At 37.7% G+C, this 18,647-nt stretch overlaps 1 protein-coding gene across 9 annotated transcripts in view; it reads left to right on the top strand.

The window, feature by feature from the left end:
* NEDD4L (NEDD4 like E3 ubiquitin protein ligase) overlaps positions 1–18,349 on the top strand; it is a 461,142-nt gene extending 442,793 nt beyond the window's left edge. For all 9 annotated transcript variants that reach the window (XM_072605955.1, XM_072605952.1, XM_072605954.1 and 6 more), the window contains 5 exons: positions 629–688; positions 2,842–2,949; positions 5,548–5,644; positions 6,418–6,490; positions 17,816–18,349. In XM_072605955.1, the coding sequence (XP_072462056.1) occupies positions 629–688; positions 2,842–2,949; positions 5,548–5,644; positions 6,418–6,490; positions 17,816–17,918 (441 nt within the window). In that variant the 3' untranslated portion in view covers positions 17,919–18,349. The remainder of the gene's footprint in view (positions 1–628; positions 689–2,841; positions 2,950–5,547; positions 5,645–6,417; positions 6,491–17,815) is intronic.
* Positions 18,350–18,647: the final 298 nt, after the last annotated feature.

The following is an 18,647-nucleotide window of genomic DNA, read 5'->3' as shown; positions in this document are numbered from 1 at the left end:
ATGGGTAAAAACTCCTAAGAAATTCAGAGATTTAATATCATAGAATTACATAATTCATACTCTAGACCGAATCCCTTAGTTTAAAGCTTAGGAAACTGAGGCTCAGAGAGGCTAAGAGAATTAACCCACAGCTACTAAGATGGTCAGTGGCAGAGGCCAGACTCCATTCAAAATCTCCTGACTTTCCTTGTGCATTACCCTTTCTTCTGTACCACATGACAGCCTTATTTTATTTGTCTTGGTATACGCTGAATTTATGTTATTTTAAGATATTCTGTTCATCATCTGTGGGTCTGTATATTTTTGGACTTATTGACTCACTTGAATGTATCATGAATATGTTTTAGAATCCACATACTTGCAGTCGCCCAATTTAAGGTTCACTAAGTAACTAAACCATTCTAAAGTCAAGGTTTTTCATTACTTGTATTTGGAAGGAAAAAAATGGATAACATTTTATATTTGGAATTACATGGATGCTATCACCTGCCTGCAAATAAATAACTGACTTTTAAAGACAATTTGTATTTGGTTAAGAACAAAAATCATTTTTCCTTTAAACTTTCCTTTGAAGAAAAAAAAAGTTTTGGGATTATTTATTCATTTTTTTTTTCTTTTTTTCCTTTAGGGATTCACAGAATTGCTTCCTATTGATTTGATTAAAATTTTTGACGAAAATGAGTTAGAGGTTTGTTGTCTTTCACTTTTGAACTTTTTGAAAAGTATATTAGAAGGTGCTTCATTCTTCTACCAACTATACATCATTCTTTGCTCTAGTTCATAATGTTCTACAAAGAAAGGAAAAGTGAATTATACTGTGTATAGATTTTATTTGTTTGGGGAAAATGAGGAGCTGAGTCATGACAACTACTCAGTTATCTCTCATTTAGCAATATCAGTTAGAGGTGAATGTTAATGTAAGTGATTTGAATCCCAAGAAATCCACTATTCTGAGTTTGATCATGGTCCTGAGAAATCATACAGATCCGTACTATATCCAGAAGCTGCACTCCCAACCTCTTCCCCCAGCTGTTTCCAGGGAACCCATATGAAGGCCCCTCCCTGACCTAGATTCTCCACACAGACCCTACTCCTGCAGTTTTGGGGCTCCTCCTCCATTGTCAGCTGCAGGTGAATTGTGGTAAACAGCTACCAGATGAAACAAGCAAAACTGCAGTGCTAACGATCTATAGCAGATATTAGTTATAGACATATTTTTAAAGCATACCTTCCCCTAAGTCATTCAATGACAGTGAAGTAGATAAAGTAAGAAATTATCTGTTTGAACATCTTCATACTGGAGAACGAATATGGAAGTCCAAAGTCAATGGAAGCCATTTCCCTTTTTTATGTGTTAAAAAAGAGTCTGTTGAGAACTGCACTACCCTAGGCGAGATTAGAATCCACAAGTTTGGGGAAGGAAGGATATCCTGTTTTTGCCTTTTTATGAGGGACACTAGATTTGGGCCCACTTTAGCTAGGTCCTTTCCTTAGACAATGGAAATTGTCTTAATGCAATTTATGAGCTGGGAAAGAGCTTACAAACAATCCAATTCTACTCCATAATTTTATATATGAAGAAACTGAAGCATATGGAAAGTGGAATTGTAATTCCAAAGCCACAATGCTAGTTAGTGGCAGAAGAGGGTTCATCATTCATCCCACCACCATCTCCATCATCCCAATTTTCATGACACTATGCCACCATTCTTGAGTTCTGTCAAATACCATTCTGAGAGAACATCTTCTCTGGCAACAGAGTTACACAGTTTTTAAAAAAAAAAAAAAAAGCTAATCTAAATATATGTCACAACTAATGAAAACAACCAAGTGTCAATAAATGACTCATTAACACAGAAGCTTTGTCCATAAATGCACTTAGAGCTCGTGAATGAAATTGAAAGCAATACGTGACTAATGGTCTGTGGTTCCTTGACTTTTGAATAAGACAGAGGATTATATGATTTGGAGCAGCCATGAATTGGGAATCATTTCCTGTGGTCAGTGATCAAATATTGGTAAAAGTATCTATTTATTGGGGGAAGCTAAGAGGTAGGGTGGGGCTAATAGCAATGAGGCAAGATGGAGAGAAAGGTACAATAATGAAAGGCTCTGGGATGGGCAACTGAGTGGGGATGGTAGCTGTGTGAAAGGGAGCCAGCTTTATAAAGCTGCTGATTTTATCTAACAAACCAGATACTTGGTGGATTGTGTTTTTTATTAATGGCAATATTGGACATCAGTACACTTGTTTAGTAAGTAAACCCCCCTCCTTCCAAAAGTTAATATGAAATATTTCTGTAAACCTTTAAAGTGTTTGGGGAAGAGCAGAATGGAAATGTCATAGATTTCCTGGTTATATACAAAAATTGAAAATCTGTCCCCCCACCCCTTTTTTAAACCAAATGTGATGTTGTCAGTTTAGCACATTCCCAGTAAAGAATTTCTTCTCCCATGTCAATATCTTCTCTGCAACTTCTAGTCTATAGAGTTGCCTGGAAAGGAGAGGCTTGCCCGGGGCTAATCAACCAGTGTATATCACAGGTGGGACTTGAACTAGATCCTCCTAACTCAAAGGCTAGCCCTCTATTCACGAAAGCCATAGTGCTGTTTGTGCAGTCCAAGTGGTCATCTCTTTGATTTATTACAGCAAATGTAGATAGGAGCTTTATTCCACTTGTTTTTATGAAAGATGATGAATGGGGTTATGAATGTTTTTATTTTTAAAAAATAGCAACCATTTTTATAATAATAGCGGTGATGAAAGTGGGTTGAATCTTCAGTGTGATTTTCAGTTTTCAGACCTTCCACATTTAAACCTGACTTGATTTTTCTAAATAGCTGCTGATGTGTGGCCTTGGAGATGTTGATGTTAACGACTGGAGACAACATGCTATTTACAAGAACGGCTACTGCCCAAATCACCCCGTCATTCAGTGGTTCTGGAAGGTAAGCCCCAGTCTAGGGCCGGCTGTTGTACTCATTGTTCTGTCTTTTCTGTACATAGGTTATATTTATATCCAGTAGGAGTACTTCCTGCTATGCCTTCTGTTGCTTTCATTTTAGTATTTATATTTGAAGATTAGGAAAAATTCTTCTTTGGCTTATTATCAATGCAGAGCAAAAAGTAGTTAGGGTGGTACTTAATGGAAGGAATTAATTTTATCATTCCTTTAATTAATGGAAAAGTAATATGAAAGAAAATGTAAAGGATGATCCTTAATAGTAAGACTATAAAGCATTCTCCCTTAACACTAGGAAATAGGTTAAGAAAAAGCTGACTTGCATACATACCATACAAGCACATCTTCGAAACTATTTGTATTGTCCATCAATACTGTGACAAATGTCCCCTCCCTCATTATCTTATAACAGATTAGAAAATTGTTTTATACTTTTCCAAGATAAAATTCTTTCCAAAGAATCTGTCCCTAATTTTCTAAGGAATTCTGCCAAATATTTTGAGATTACATTGCTTCAGGAATGAGTAATGTGAAATGTGATTTAATTATCCTAGCACCAATATCTATTTGGAAAGGTGAGAAGGTAGAGAGATTTCAAAAGTATAGTCAACAAAAGGCTGCACCTTTGCAAAATGAGGAAAAAAGCAAACCACTCATTTTTATTTTCCTTTATTATATTTTTAAATACCAGTGGTGGCAGATAGATGGTATGGCTTGGAGAGAAGCTACTTGAAATCCCAGTCTTGTGATTAGATGAGGGTGTAATCATAGTTTAAGTATAAAGAATTTTTCTCTCCTTTCTTTTCCTACTTTTTGAAATCCTAGTAAACCAAAAGTATAAAGATTCCATTTCCTATACTATGCTTTGTATTTTGACCTGACAGCATTAGTAGCATGTACAGTGAAGACAGCAGCATTCCAACAAAGGTTTCTCTCTGATATCTCTCCTGTTCCATTCTCTCCATTCACACATCCTTGTCCAGGCTTTCATCATCTCTTCCTTAGTCTCTCCCTACCCCAATCCGCCCTTGACATTAGCCACTGAAAGGATTTTCTTAAAGTACAAATTTGATCATGTTATTCTCCTACTTGATAAACTCTGGTGTCTCCTTATCATTACCACTAGAATCAAGTTGTAAACACATCTCTTTGGCTGTTAATTCCCTTCAAAACCTGGCCCCATGCTATCTTTCTAGCCTTATTTTATCTTATTACACTTTTTTGTACACTGTTGTTGTTCAGTCGTTTTCAGTTGTGTTCAACTCTTCATGACCCTATTTGAGGTTTTCTTGGCAGAGAACCTGGAATTGTTTGCTCATTTTCCAGATGAAGAAACTGAGGCAAATAGGGTTAAAGTGACTTGCCCAGGGTCACACAGCTAGGAAGTGTCTGAGGCCAGACTTAAATTCATGAAGAGGAGTCTTTGTGACTTCAGGCCCAGAACTCTATCCACTGGGCCATCTAGCTGCCCTTGTACACATCGTATTACTCCTGTTATACCTCTAGGTACTGGAGTCCAACCATACTCACCTCATTGTTATTATGATATATGACAATCCCACCACCATCACCATTCTCCCATCTCCTTGACTTTGCTCTTTGTGCTGAATGTCCTCCATCCCTGAAATGCTCTCTCTTTTAGAGCTCTACCTTTTGAAATCTCAGGATTCAGAAGCTTAAACACTACCTTTCACAGGGCTCTTTCTTGGTTCCCACACTGATGGTACACTCCTTCATCCCCAAGGTTACCTTGTAACTACTTTGTCAGTGTATTATACATATCTGTTTAGGTGTAGTCTCCCTATTAGAACATAAGCTCCTTGAGGACAGGGGCTGTTTTGCTTTTGTCTTTATATTCTCAGCTAACAGCACAAAGCCTAGCCCATGGTCAGTGCTTAAAAATGCACATTGATTGGCTTGAGGATGTTCAGATTTTAAAGAATGTCACTCCTTTTGTTGTTGTAACCCTTGATTAGAGCAGGCATTCTTAACTTGAGGTCCCTGAACTTATCTTTTTTAAAAAAAATTTTGATAACTATTTCAATAGAATTAGTTTCTTTTATAATTCTATATATTTTATGTATTTAAAAACATTCTTTTCAGAAGGGGTCCATAGGCTTCAATGGTGAGCCAAAAGGGTGCAGGACACGCACAAAAGAGTTTAAGGATCCTTTGATTAGAGGACTTCTCAAATAAGAAATCTGGGTTTGTGCCTTGAATTTCTGTTGCTGGGAAAGTTTACGTAATATCTTGTGTTTATAACTGACCTTGAGTGAGGCGCGGGGGAAATTACCATGCTGTATAGACAGAATCCTAAGGGTGATGATGCCATCAATGTTAGCTTTTTATATAATGCATTTTGACATATTGGCAGACAAGAGACATTGTGAATATTTGAGCTCTTTCTAAGATTAGAAGGGCTAGTATTGTGGCGACGTTCAAAAATATGATTCAATTTTCAGACTTGACTGCCTAGGTCTTATATTACATTATAAATAAAATGATTTTTTGAATGTCTAAGTTATAGTAGCAAGTGCTGCAGTACTGCAGAGGAGACATAATGACCCCAGGTCTCTGTTCATAGGCCGTATTATTGATGGATGCTGAGAAGCGTATCCGGTTACTGCAGTTCGTTACGGGGACATCCCGAGTGCCTATGAATGGATTTGCTGAACTTTATGGTAAGCAAGAGAATGTAGTGAGGGAAAATTCTTCCTGAATACTCATGCCAATATGTTTTCCAAGGTGGAGTTGCCTAAGGGTAAATGACGCCTCCTCTAGGCTTCTTAACCAAGCTCAGTATTTTCTATGTTCTCAGAAATTTATTTTGTGTGGGTCTTATGTAAATGCATTTCATTATACAGACGTGTGTATACATTTTAACCTAATAATTCATGCCTTCATGCAAAGTGCCTTGGTTTTGTTATTAATAAAAAGAAACAGAATAATCAGACTTAGGAAGCTCTCATGTGGCCACGTACTGGAGGGAATAAGGGATCATAACATCTCCCGGAGATTGAGTTCTTCAGTGTTTACAATGTATTAAAATCATAAATAATCAAAGCTATCTATTCCACATATTGAGGGGTTTATTGCATCTTTTTTCTTAGAAGGAATGTTTAATTTAAATTTCTCACTTCCAGCTTAGAGGTATCAGGACCATTTGTGCCGGCATATGAGACTCTGGGAATACTCCACACTGAAAAAAATCTAAATTTTACGTTGTGAATTTATATAAGGATTTCATTTTACTAGGCATTGAATAGCATATTGTAATCAAAGAGGCAATCTAAGGAGTAGGTCTGGAGGCCATGCTCTTCTTTTGGCTTTTTTACCATGACCCTAAGTAGACTGATTTTCTCTCCTGTTCTTTCTTTCTCTTGCATTTTTTGCTTTTCAGGTTAGTTCTACTATCACTAATACATGTTAAATTGTTTTTTCTTCTTTAATCTAGGTTCAAATGGTCCTCAGCTGTTTACAATAGAGCAATGGGGAAGCCCTGAGAAATTGCCCAGAGCTCATACATGGTAAGTGGGGAAAGGGACAAAAAAAAATGAGTTATGTCATAGATGAATACACATACAGTCAACATACTTTAAGCACAAAATAAGATAGATAATTTTCACTTATGTTAATAACAAATAGAAACAAGTTGGTAGAAATATTGACTAAAAATTTGTCAGAAATACTCCTTACCATCATTTTCATCATCTCAGAGCATTCTAAGCACTTACCTATTTGTCATGAAAGAAAACAACATAGATATTTCCTGCCGTCAAGTAATTTTTAGCCTAGGAAATGAAATATGTCCAGAAAGGGTGATATAATTTAAAACAGTATTAGAATTGACAATAAGACTTGTGGGCATAAACAATCCATGTTAAAATAGCAGTCCTCTAGTATCCTAAGGCAGAGGTGTCAGATTCCCCTGGGGCCCAGTGTCTGACCCAGTTTAAAATATAATTGGGAAATGTTTAATGAAATCAATAAAAATACCATACAGTGCAGATGATGGGTGAATGACTCTTATAGACATCATCCTTGCATATAGACTACACTCATTCACCATGATTTGTAGTCATCTAAGTCATGGGGCAGCAGGAATTCATTTCTATTTGAGTTTGACGTCAGTCCCTTAAGGCATCTGAAATATCCCTGAACTGAGAAGATCCCAAAGAAGGAAAAAACTCTATGGTAGCAAAGAAGATCCTGAATGCCTAGCAACCAAGATAACTGAGAAAAGGGGAGGATCTTATGGTTATGCCTGACCAATTTGTTCAGATTATTTGACTCATAGACAAAAAGGGAAAAAAGGGCTCTTACTGACTGTTCAATGACTGGTCTTTTCTCACAAATTTTAAAGACATGGAAGTGACAGGAAACGCTAATATTGAAATAGATCTTTCATTTAATTTATTTGAATACTTCCTCCAGCGGTACGGTCAAAATCCATCTGTGCCTCTCCATCCTTTGCAAATGTTCTGCAAATCTTGTCCATCTTCTTCCAAAAATATTCTATGAGGATGTCACCCAATGTGCTCTGGGTCTTTCTTTGTGTAACAAGGTTGTGGTGTGACCTCTCTACTTGTTGCTTACTTCATTCATTATTCATTCTCATTATCCCAGATCCTAGGTTAATATAAGGATATGTTTGTTTCTCACCAATTAATAATATATCAACCTCTTTCTCATTGATTATCTCAGACCCAACCCTCATCACAGTTTATTAGATATGATTTAATTAACTGGAGAAATCTCTTAACCCAAGAAAAACTGCTTATATCCTTACAAAACTCCTAATCTCCTAACTGTGATTTATTAACACTGTAGTCAAAAACACAGACATAAATGACTATTTTTCATATTTTACCTTTTAGAAAGATCACAGCCAGAATCACCTCTACCCATTACTGTAACTGTAGAGGACTTTCACCTTATTTTTAATTAGTTCCACGTTTCAATTCACTCAAGATATGAAAGTCTCTTTTGAGACTTCTCTTCATCAAATATAGGTTAAAACAGTTCCATTAAAAGAAGATGCCATGGCAGGAAAATAGCTTCCCTCAAGGCAACTAGGTGGTACAGTTAATAGAGCACAGGTCCTACAGTGAGGAAGACCTGAGGTCAAATGTGGCTTCAGAAACTACTAGATGAATATCTGACCTTGGGCAAGTCACTTAACCTGTTTGCCTCAGTTTCCTCAGCTGTAAAATGGGGATAACAATAGCACATACCTCCTAGAGTTATTTTGAGGATGTTTGTTAAAGCTGTTACCTCAGTGCATGGCACATAGTTAGTGCTATACAAATGTTAGTTATTACTATGCCATCACTGTTAATAGTATCTCTCCAGAACGACTCATAAAATTATAATGGTTCCTCATGAGATAACTAAGACAGTTCTTCTGAGAAATTTTTTTCCCCTCATTCTCTTTCCCTCTTTCATTGTATAGCTTCTCACAAATGATCTCCATTTATTCTCCTCAATTTTCCTAAAAACTTCTAGCCCCAACTGTCAAATCTTTAATATTTCATTCAGATCTTAAAGCTACAGTAATAATCATTATAGCCTCTGTCGAAGAGGCTTTTGAAACTGGTTTTATTATATCGAGGTCTTCTGATATTGCACGGAATACAAACAAGCAAAAGAGAAGGAAAATAGAGAAGAAATGGTTAAAATAAAATCTTTGATTTTCAAAGAGTTTCTGCTGTCCTCTATATTCTATTAATCATGAAATGTTCTCATTCCCCAAAAATTTTAGAGGACAGCTTTATTGAATTAGACTCACCCTGTTGAGATCACTTTGAATTTTGATTCTATCCTATGTCATAGTGACTCTTCCATCCAGCATTCATCCCTTGGCACATTTGATAAACATATCATCTCTGTCTTTATCTAACTAATTATTAAAGATGTTCTGGAGCTAAGGACTGAGTCCTATTTTTTGGAAATAACAACCAAGAGACATTAATGTCTAAGTATGATCCATATGTAGTGCAACAGAATTGGGTTAGAAAGATTCTTTCTTATAAAGATTTGGTTATCTGAAAGTTTTCTAAGAAAAATTCAGAGGTGAAAAGAAAAAAATCAGAAACATCCAACAGGTCCCCTTATGTTGGTCCCATTAAGAGATGGTCATGAACTAGATGCGTCTGTAAACAAGGAAAAGGACCCAAAAGACAGTAAATAGTTTTTAAAGGAAGCTGCGCGTGTGCGCACACGTGTGTGTGCGTGTGTGTGCGTGCGCGTGCTCGTTTTGTTGTTCAGTCATTTTTCAGCCTTGTACAAGTTTTCACAGCCCCATATGGAGTTTTCCTGGCACAGATGTTAGAGTGATTTGCCATTTCCTTCTCCAATGGATTAAAGCAAACAGAGTTAAGTGACTTGCCCAGGGTCATATGGCTAGTCTGAGGCTGGATTTCACCTCAGGTCTTCTTACTTCAGATATGGCACTCTATCCACTGCAACATCTAGCTGCTTCATGACTCATATTAGAAGGACCAAAATTTAAGAATAGTTCAAAAGATCAAGCTGTAGCAATTGAAGCAGTACACACACGTGTACACACAGAACACACACACACACACACAACCTATAAGGCAAAGAAAGTAGAGATAGGATGAAATTTTTTTTTTCAAAACAATTCAGAACAACAAAAATATAATTTTTTTGCGTCAGTTAATGCACATGGTCCATCTGGCAATAGACCTTCTAGCAAGGATGGATAGCCACTGATACTGACAGAAGTTAGTTCAATGTTCAGTTCTAGAAATACTGATAGCCTAGGTGCTCCATAGCTAAAGGTTAGCAAGTTTTGTGGAATTTGGCAAAGGACCTAAAGAAGACAGAATAGTAGAGAAGGATTATCATGATGGCCAGTGTCCAAGTCACCCTGTACCACCCCATGCCTCCAGGCCATCTTTGGCAGAAACAGAACCCAGGAGGGAGCTCAGAAACCCATAATTCAAATACACTATACCAAACAGAATCTGATCTTACAGCTGTTCATCATAGCTCACTCTGTATTAACATAAGTTATGTGAGTTTAGTGTGAGGTGGAACATTATTAGTAACTGGGTCACAGCCTTACCTCCCTACACAGTCACTATTCTGACTTCCTTTATTGGACAAAAAGATACTGTGTGGGCTCTTCAACTCCACATTCCTGCTCTCCTGAACTGGCTTTAATTCTCCAAATAATCCAAGTGTAAAACCACGATAGCTACTCTTCTGAATACCTGCCCTTGTTCAATCATTTAGTCACGTCCAACTCTTCATGAGTCTGTATGGGGTTTTCTTGGCAAGTTTGTTTCTTGGCAAGTGGTTTGCCATTTCCTTCTCCAGAAAACACCTGTCCTGCCTACTCCCTAATCCCATACCAATATATTCATAGTGTGAACTCCCTACAGTTCCTGCATCTATTAGCAAAATCCCACAGAGATAACTCATTGACTATCTCTCAAACCATGTTTCAGCATGCAAAAGTCCTAAAGGTACTTCCTGGTTTTCCTAAGGACCTCCCTCTGGGACCACCATCAGCTACTTCCATACACATTATGTCGAGACAGAGTAAAATCTCTGTAATATGATGTCTCCATTTTCTCCCCTCTGCCTCAGATTGCTTCAAATCCACAATCTATGTGACTGCAAGAGGAAGCAGGTGTTGGTATATCCAAAGGAGTATTTGGAAAGACCTGGAAGTACCTTTAGGACTGTTGCAAGTTGATAAGAATTTTGAAAGATAGCCCATGAGCTAGCCCTGTGTATCCTGGCAGAAGATTCAGAAACTGCAGGAAATATCTGTACCACTTATGTGTTGGTAGGGAACTATGGATGTTGCCTATACTATCATATATGGTTGAGCTCTTTGTTACAAGGGATAGCTTGATAGGTAAGGGGAAGGGCTGTATACAGAAATGAAGGTCATATCAAAACAAAATATAATAAAAATAAGAATTTTTTAATTGGAAAAAGTTAATTGGAAAGAAAAGATAAACAAAAGATAATTTTTTGAAAAAAAGGAATCAAACCCTCTCTCTAAGGCTACAATAGTTATTCTTTGGTTCTCACCTGGGATGACAGGAGCTGGACAAGCAGGCAGGAGAGGAAGACATAGTCCCCTCCTTACCTTTTTCCCAACCCCACCATCCCTCTAAGCCTCATAGAAACCTCCTCTCAAATTCAATCTTTTCCAAAGATACTCTGACCAGGGGCAGGGTGGATAGAATTGGGATTCTAGGAGGGCCAGCAGGCTGCTCCCCATGAGGTATTTCTTGGTGCTCCTGGGGAGGGAGTGGGGTTAATGGAAGAAAGCTGATCAAGAGTTCACAAAGGCAATAAAGTGGTTGTTGACTTTGGGGGTTGTGGGGGAAACAGGGATTCTCTGATCTTGCTCTGAATACTTGAGCATGGGTAACCCTAGAAGGCAGGGTTTAAAAATCTTGGATTGTATCCTCATTATCCTTTATGAAATGGTGAGTTTTTTCTAGCTAGTTCGGGACTGTTTCACAGAAGGAAGTCCAGACCATGGTAAGGTAGTAGCAGACTTCTAGTATATGTAACTAGTGTAAAAGAATTTAAGTCTTAAAAAGATTCACCATGGGAGTAATTCCAGGTAGGCATGACATGATCCTGGTTGCACTCATGTGAGTGAGGATAGTATTGGTCCCACTGAGCAGATGAGTGAGAAAGAAAAGTCTTGTATATTATAAGTACTTACAGAAATATAAAGCACCATAGAAATGCAAATGTGTTACTAAGGAAGATTGTGGTTGAATTTTATAAAGTTTCTCAATTATTTCTCCCCTCCCTGGTGTCAGTTTTATTCTCACTCCTTAGAAAGTGTGTAGAATGATCTCTCTGAAACACTTTGAGTGAGCCAAGCTGTACCACGCCTAGAGACCTGCTCGGCTCCTATCACCCAGAACTCTAGCCACCCTGGTTGGCCTGTGCTGAGCTAGAGAACGAAGCCCGAGTGGTTTTACAGCATGAACATAGGTTCCAAAACCAAAGAGTAGAAGAAAGGTTCTTGTGAAATTGTATTTGCTAAAAAATAAAAAGGAATTCCCTTAGCAGAGTTGTCTAGCTTTTATGTAATTCCTCTCACTCTTTCAAAGAAAGGAGAACGTTGTCTCCAGGTAATGCCTTGTCTTCCAAATCCTAAAAGCATCCTGACCCGGGTCATATGGAGCAGTATTGCCTCTTGGTAACTTATTTTAAAATTACATTTTTTAACATTTATTTTAGACTCTAGTAGCCCTCAAGGGTCATCAGAATCATTCCCAGCTTTATTGCAATAATAACCTCAGTTGTCAAAAGACAACTAAGATTGATGTGACCATTAAGTTTATATAAAAACCGTGAACATCTCACCTTCTTATTTTTCCTGTAAGTACCTTTGAGCACTGTTTTGTGTTTCAGTCTTTAGCAGAAATCCAGGAGACCTACATCCTGGCTTCCATAGAAACAGGAAAGTTAGAGTATATATACCACATTTCACTCTAGTCAAGTAATAACCCAACTGACCCAGCATATTTTATTCCCTTGGTGATAAATTACCTAAGGCAATAGAAAAAGTAATGAGCTTGGGAGTCACCAGAGGTGAATTCGAGTTCTGACTCTTCTACTTTCTACTTGTATGACCTTGGGCAAGTCATTTAATTTACTGGGGCCTCAGGCTATGACCTGTAAGGTACCTTCCAGCTCTAGATACAGGAATAAGTAAAACTGATAGGTTTTTTTTTTAATCACACAAACTAAAACCAAGTGCAAGTTACTGGGGAACTGTTTGGTATTTACAAATGAATCTGGCTAGTTTTTTCACTGCGATGGGATGGCCAGTGTTGCCTTTAACCTGGACCCAGAGTTGATATATTTGCTCCAAGCTCTTCTTGTGTTTAAGGTAGATGGCAAAAAAAAAAAAAAAAGGTTCAATCACTACTTTGTAGCAATAATTCCTAGATAAAAAAACCACTTGTTTCAAGCTGATTGTCTTTATGGTTTTTCTAATTATGCTCAAGATTGCGAGCCCTCAAAGGAAAACAAATATGATCTGCTCTCTACTGTCAGCACACTTCATTCAGCTTGAGTGACGAGAGGAAATGGATTCATTTCATTCCTCAGTGGACTTTTTTATTCTAAGTCTTAGGCGCCTTTGTTGAATCTCATATTCAAGAGGGCATTATTTACCTTTTTGAAAACAGAAGACTGATTTCATGGGAATTTAAAAATGAAATCACTCACTTCATGTTAGAAATTCTGAATACAGTTGGATACTTTTAAAAACTTCCATAGTTGATGGTTAAGATAAATAGGTTAGAACTGCATATACTTCATGGTGTGTATCATTGGAAATAAGAATTATTATTGAAAAAACTATTCAATTTAATTAATTGGAACAATTATAGATAATGTTCTATGTTGCTGCAAAATTTCCAGATGGCTGTTTCAAGCTTTTAATGAAGGCATATTAACCTAACTTATTATTCACTGAATATAAGAATATGAAGTGTACCATATCTGTTTCATCCAGCCTAGAATTCTGTCTCTGCCAATGGTAGTAAAGGGCTTATTTGCTGTTGTTCATGTTGGCATTTAGAGATGTTCTATAAAACACTATATTTTTTCGTGTTTTCATTATGGTTCCATCTCCTATGATTTTATCTAACATTTTTTTGAAATGCTTTTAGACTTTTGAAGATAAAGTGTAATAAAAGATAATTTGTTGCTGACTGAAGCTTGCCAAGCACCTTGTATGACATAAATTTCTCTTTTTCAAAAGAGCTGGTTTGATGTAGTTTTTCATAATTGCACTAAATAAAATGCCATTTAGGACATGACACATGATACTGATGAAGCTATATGCCTAACTCCCTCATAGAAATACTTGGCTATCTCCATGAACTCTAGAAACCAACCCCATCTTCCCGTGTTCTGATGGTCCGGTAAAGCTGCAGCAGCCTCCCGTATCCCTCTCTGGTGACATGACATGATTAATATGGAAAATTAGATTGCGGGCTACTTGAGGGAATCTCTTTCTACCTTTTTATCTCTGGCACTTAGCACATGGCCCAGCTCATAGAGATACCTGACTTAAAGAAATGGACATCTGTCAGCTTGACATATGACTTCAATTGTATATACTAGGCCAAGACAGAGATCAATAGAACTGTGGGGTAGGGGGGTAGGGGTGTGTGTGTGTGTGTGTGTGTGTGTGTGTGTGTGTGTGTGTGTGTGTGTGTGTGTGTGTGTGAGAGAGAGAGAGAGAGAGAGAGAGAGAGAGAGAGAGAGAGAGAGTAGTTTGGAAATTCTAGTGTGGCTTCCTAGGGAAAGTTTATATTGAAGAATTCCCTCCAGACAGAATGATTTGCAATGCAATAAAACTGTCTAGAACTATCACTTCTGGGTAAGAAAAGCTTTACTAAATCCCCTCGTGTTTTAAACAAATGATATTCAGGAAGAAAGGGCTATTAAAGCATCATCTGTTTGTCTAACTTTTGGTATTCTAAATACTGAGAAATAGGTCTCACCTTTAACTATTTTTCACATTTTTTGCTTGTGTTTGAATTATAAAGGCTATAAAATTTTAGGATTTGCTTAGGGTGTCTAACCTTTCATATTTCCTTTTTGCACTAAGACTGTTCCAAGGAACAATAGTTGAAAGGTGCCACAGATATATGAGAATATTGTTTGTGTGTAATTTACATTTGCCTCCATAGACTTATGTAGACAGATAGTCAATATAGGCAGATTCCAAAGGGGGAGAGTTGTAACTCTCCCTACTGTTAGCTGGTCAATGTTCTTCTACTCTGTTTCTCAAGCCTTGTTTTCATACTTTTTATTCAGTTGTTTTTCAGTCATGTCTGATGCTTTTTGACCCCATTTGGGTTTTCTTGGCAGAGATACTGCAGTGATTCACCATTTCCTTCTCCAGCTTATTTTACAAATTAGGAAACTGAGGCAAACAGGTTAAGTGACTTGCCCAGGATCACATAGCTAGTAAAAGTCTGAGGCCAGATTTGAACTCATGAAGATGAGTCCAGGCCTAGTGCTCTCTCCACTGCGCTACCTAGCTGCCCCTGGTTTGTATAGCTCTGTCTTCCTTCCCCTATTAATTTTTGTAAGCATATGACAGAGAAGGTTAAGACATAAGAGAATAATAGAAATATTTGCTGTGCCTCACATAGCCCCTCAGCCAGTTTGGAAAATACTCATTTGAATACTTATAGTCACTGATTCAGAGCTGGCTGTGTTCCAAAAGTTCATTTGAAACACAATTGCTTGTTTCTGGGTAAAATCGCACTGAGTGTCAGTGCTCTCACACTACCTCACAAAGGGCTACTTTATTTATCCATAGTATCACAGCATTAAGAATTTAAAACTTGAAGCGACCTTAAAGGTAATCTAGTCATTCTTTATATTCTATACCAATAGTATTATAATATGTAACCATCATTTGTAACAATATTTTATGGGAAAATATGTTTCTAATGCCAGAGACGCATCTTCCCTCAGCTAAGGTAAGGACTTTGCCTTCCCTGACTTCTTTCATTTTTAGAATGAGACTGAGGGATTCCTTCCACTGCAAGCTACTGGTGAGGGCTCCCATGTCTTCAGGTTAGAATTTCAGGAGGGTTTAGGGGGAAACATGGAGGGCAGAAGTGAGGACTGGCGGAGGAATAAGCCTCACTGACAAAGTTTCCTGACAAAGGAAATGAAAATCTATGGGATTCATGTCCCAGGGATTACTGCTTTGACCTAGTATTATTTGATCATTTTATCAGTGACCTGATCACCTGGTCAAAGACATAGGTACCACATTTATCCAATTTGCAGATGACAAAAAGCTGGAAGGAATTCCTGATATACTGAATGACAGAGCAAGGATTCTAAAGGGAGCTAGACATTTGGGCCAAATCTAATAGAATGACATTTAAGAAAAAAATGTAAATATAATATTACAGTTCAGTTCAAAAAAATTATCTTCATAAGAGCATGAGAAGCATGTGTAGATAGTAGTTGGTCTGAAAATGACCTAGGAGATTTAGTGCACTGAAGCTTGATGTGGGTCAACAGTATATGGAAGCCAAAAATGCTAATACAATCTCAGCCAAGGCATGATCTCCGGAACTGGGGAGGTGATCATTTTACTCTACTCTGCCTTTATCTGAGTGTATCTAGTATATTGTATTCTATGCTTGGCAATATATTTTAGGAAGAAAAGTTGTAGCATCCAGAGGAGGACAGGTAGAATCATGGAGGTTCTGAGTTCATATCTGATGACAATTGGTCATATTTAACCTGGAGAAGAGAATGTCTAGGAAGAATATGATAACTGTGTTCAAGTGTTTGAAGGACTATCACAGGCTTGCTCTGCTTAGCCCCATAGGACATGGGTCAAAGTTACAAAGAGAAAAAAATCAAGTTTGGTGATAGGACATACTTCATAACAGTTCCATTCAGTACTGGAATGGCCTGCCTTAAGAAGAAATGGATTCCTAATCTCATGAGGTCTTTAAGGAAAGACAAGATGATCTTTTGCTAAATCCATTTTCAAAGGCAGTTGGGTGGTACAATGGATAGATTGTAGGAACCAAGAAGGCCTGAGTTCAAATCCTGCCTCAGACAGTTACTAGTTGTGTGAACCTAGGCAAGTGACAACCTCTCCCAGCCCATTTACTAATCTATAAAATGGGGATAATAATGATATCTACCTCCCAAGGGTTTTGTGTTATCAAATATTTTAAGTGCTTTAAAAACTTAAAATACTAAAGAAATACTATTATCACCATTAAATGGGATCATTTTTTTAGTTATAGCCAGACAAAAAGTTCTCAAACCTTTTAGTTTCTAAAAATCTGTAAAGATCCCTTTATACTCTTAAAAATTATTGAGAATGACCCCCCCCCCAGGAGCCTTTTTATGTGGGTTATAACTATCAATATTTGCCTTATTAGAAATGTAAATTAGTATTGTCATGAAGATAGTTTTGAACTTACAGACCCTCTGAAAGGGTCTCATGGCCTCTAGACCATTCTTTGAGAACCTGTGCTTAGACCAAATGGCTTCAGAGGGTCTATTGAATCATAAGGTTATGTAATTTGAATCCCAAGGCAAATTCCACCAATGCAAAATTCTGGGTTTTAAAATTCTGATTGGCTTTCTAATAAGTCTCTTTCCTTCCATGGTCCCTAAGAAGTTACTTACCTACTTTCCTTTTCTATGATTACTTCCTGTTACTTCCAAAAGGAGTTTCCCCTTCTTCTCAGTCTCATTTCTATGCTCCCAAACCTCCCCTTCTTTCTTTTTTAACTTAGACCCCGGAGAGGTAAGAAATATGAAGACAAGTGAGTCAGTGGTACGTCTGTCTACACACAACTGATTTTTCTGGAGAGGTGTAGGGTAGGATGGGACCTCTGGTGCTAGGTAGGGAATGCCAGGAGCAGTGGTGGGAAGGGCTGACAGTGGGGGCACTGCCTTAGAGTTTAACAGCCCCATCCACACCAGTCCTGGCAGGGCAAACCCCCATTATGAGTCTCTCTCCTCATTAAAAAAAAAAAAAAAACCCAGTGGACGTGGGAGACAATTTCAAGAAGCAGTTACTAGAAATAGAAAGAGAACAATAAGGGAAAGGAAAATCTGAAATGGTAGGAAGGGAAATTAATCAATTAGCACTTACTGCGTGCCAGCTTTCCCTCAAGGAGCTTCCAGTCTGATATGACGAAGGCAGGAGATGTCCCTCTGGTCACGGCGCTCTCCTAGGTGGTTGGGAGGCACGAGTCAGGGACCTCCAGGTTAGGATGATTGGCTACCATTTTACCCATACGTTTTTGTTTTTGTTGTTTTCTTTTCAGCTTTAATCGCCTTGACTTACCTCCATATGAAACTTTTGAAGATTTAAGAGAGAAACTTCTCATGGCTGTTGAAAATGCTCAAGGATTTGAAGGGGTGGATTAGGCAGCTGCTATTTTTTGGTGGTTGTTCGTCAAGCAAGTTCTTCTTGCCCCTTTGCATTTGCCTAATGGACACATAAGCCACAATGGCAGAACAGTTGCACAAAGTTGGTTTCTGGAGCAAACTCTTAGGCAGTTGCCTAAGGGCTGAAGTTGGAACTCTAGCCCGAGGATAGTATTTCTGCATTTTCCACCACAAATTATCAACTGGTTGATGTGTACACTAATTACATTTCAGGAGGACTTGTTCTATTTATGTTGGGTCTCTGTAGGCAAAGCCCTTAATAAATATTTTACATACTTTCTAATGACAATGAATGGAATTAATCACTCTACAGGTATAGTATTACAACTCATGTTTACTTTTAAAAATGATTTAGACCTATTTTCAGATTTTATTTCATTACAATTAAAGATATTATATACTTGGAAAAATGAGCATTTTTTTCGTATCTGAATTTCCTACCAGATTTAATGTCAGTGACATTTTTATTTTCTAAGTGCATTGAATCTCCCCCTGCCCCACTGTATTCAAAATAGAGACCTAGTATTTGTCCACAAATGCTCCCCAGACAAAGACATTTAGAGAATTTCAAACAAGTCATCGAGCATAATGATATCTTTCCGCACCCAGAGAGGCTAAGCACTGACTGGAGATTACATTTTTGTACAAATTTAGTATCATAGCTGCAAGACAAGAAAGAATTATGACATAGCATGAAAAATTTTGCAG

The sequence above is a fragment of the Notamacropus eugenii genome, chromosome 4 (genome assembly GCF_028372415.1).
Source record: "Notamacropus eugenii isolate mMacEug1 chromosome 4, mMacEug1.pri_v2, whole genome shotgun sequence".
Taxonomy (NCBI): Eukaryota; Metazoa; Chordata; class Mammalia; order Diprotodontia; family Macropodidae; genus Notamacropus; species Notamacropus eugenii.
This window is presented reverse-complemented; position numbering and strand designations above follow the sequence as displayed.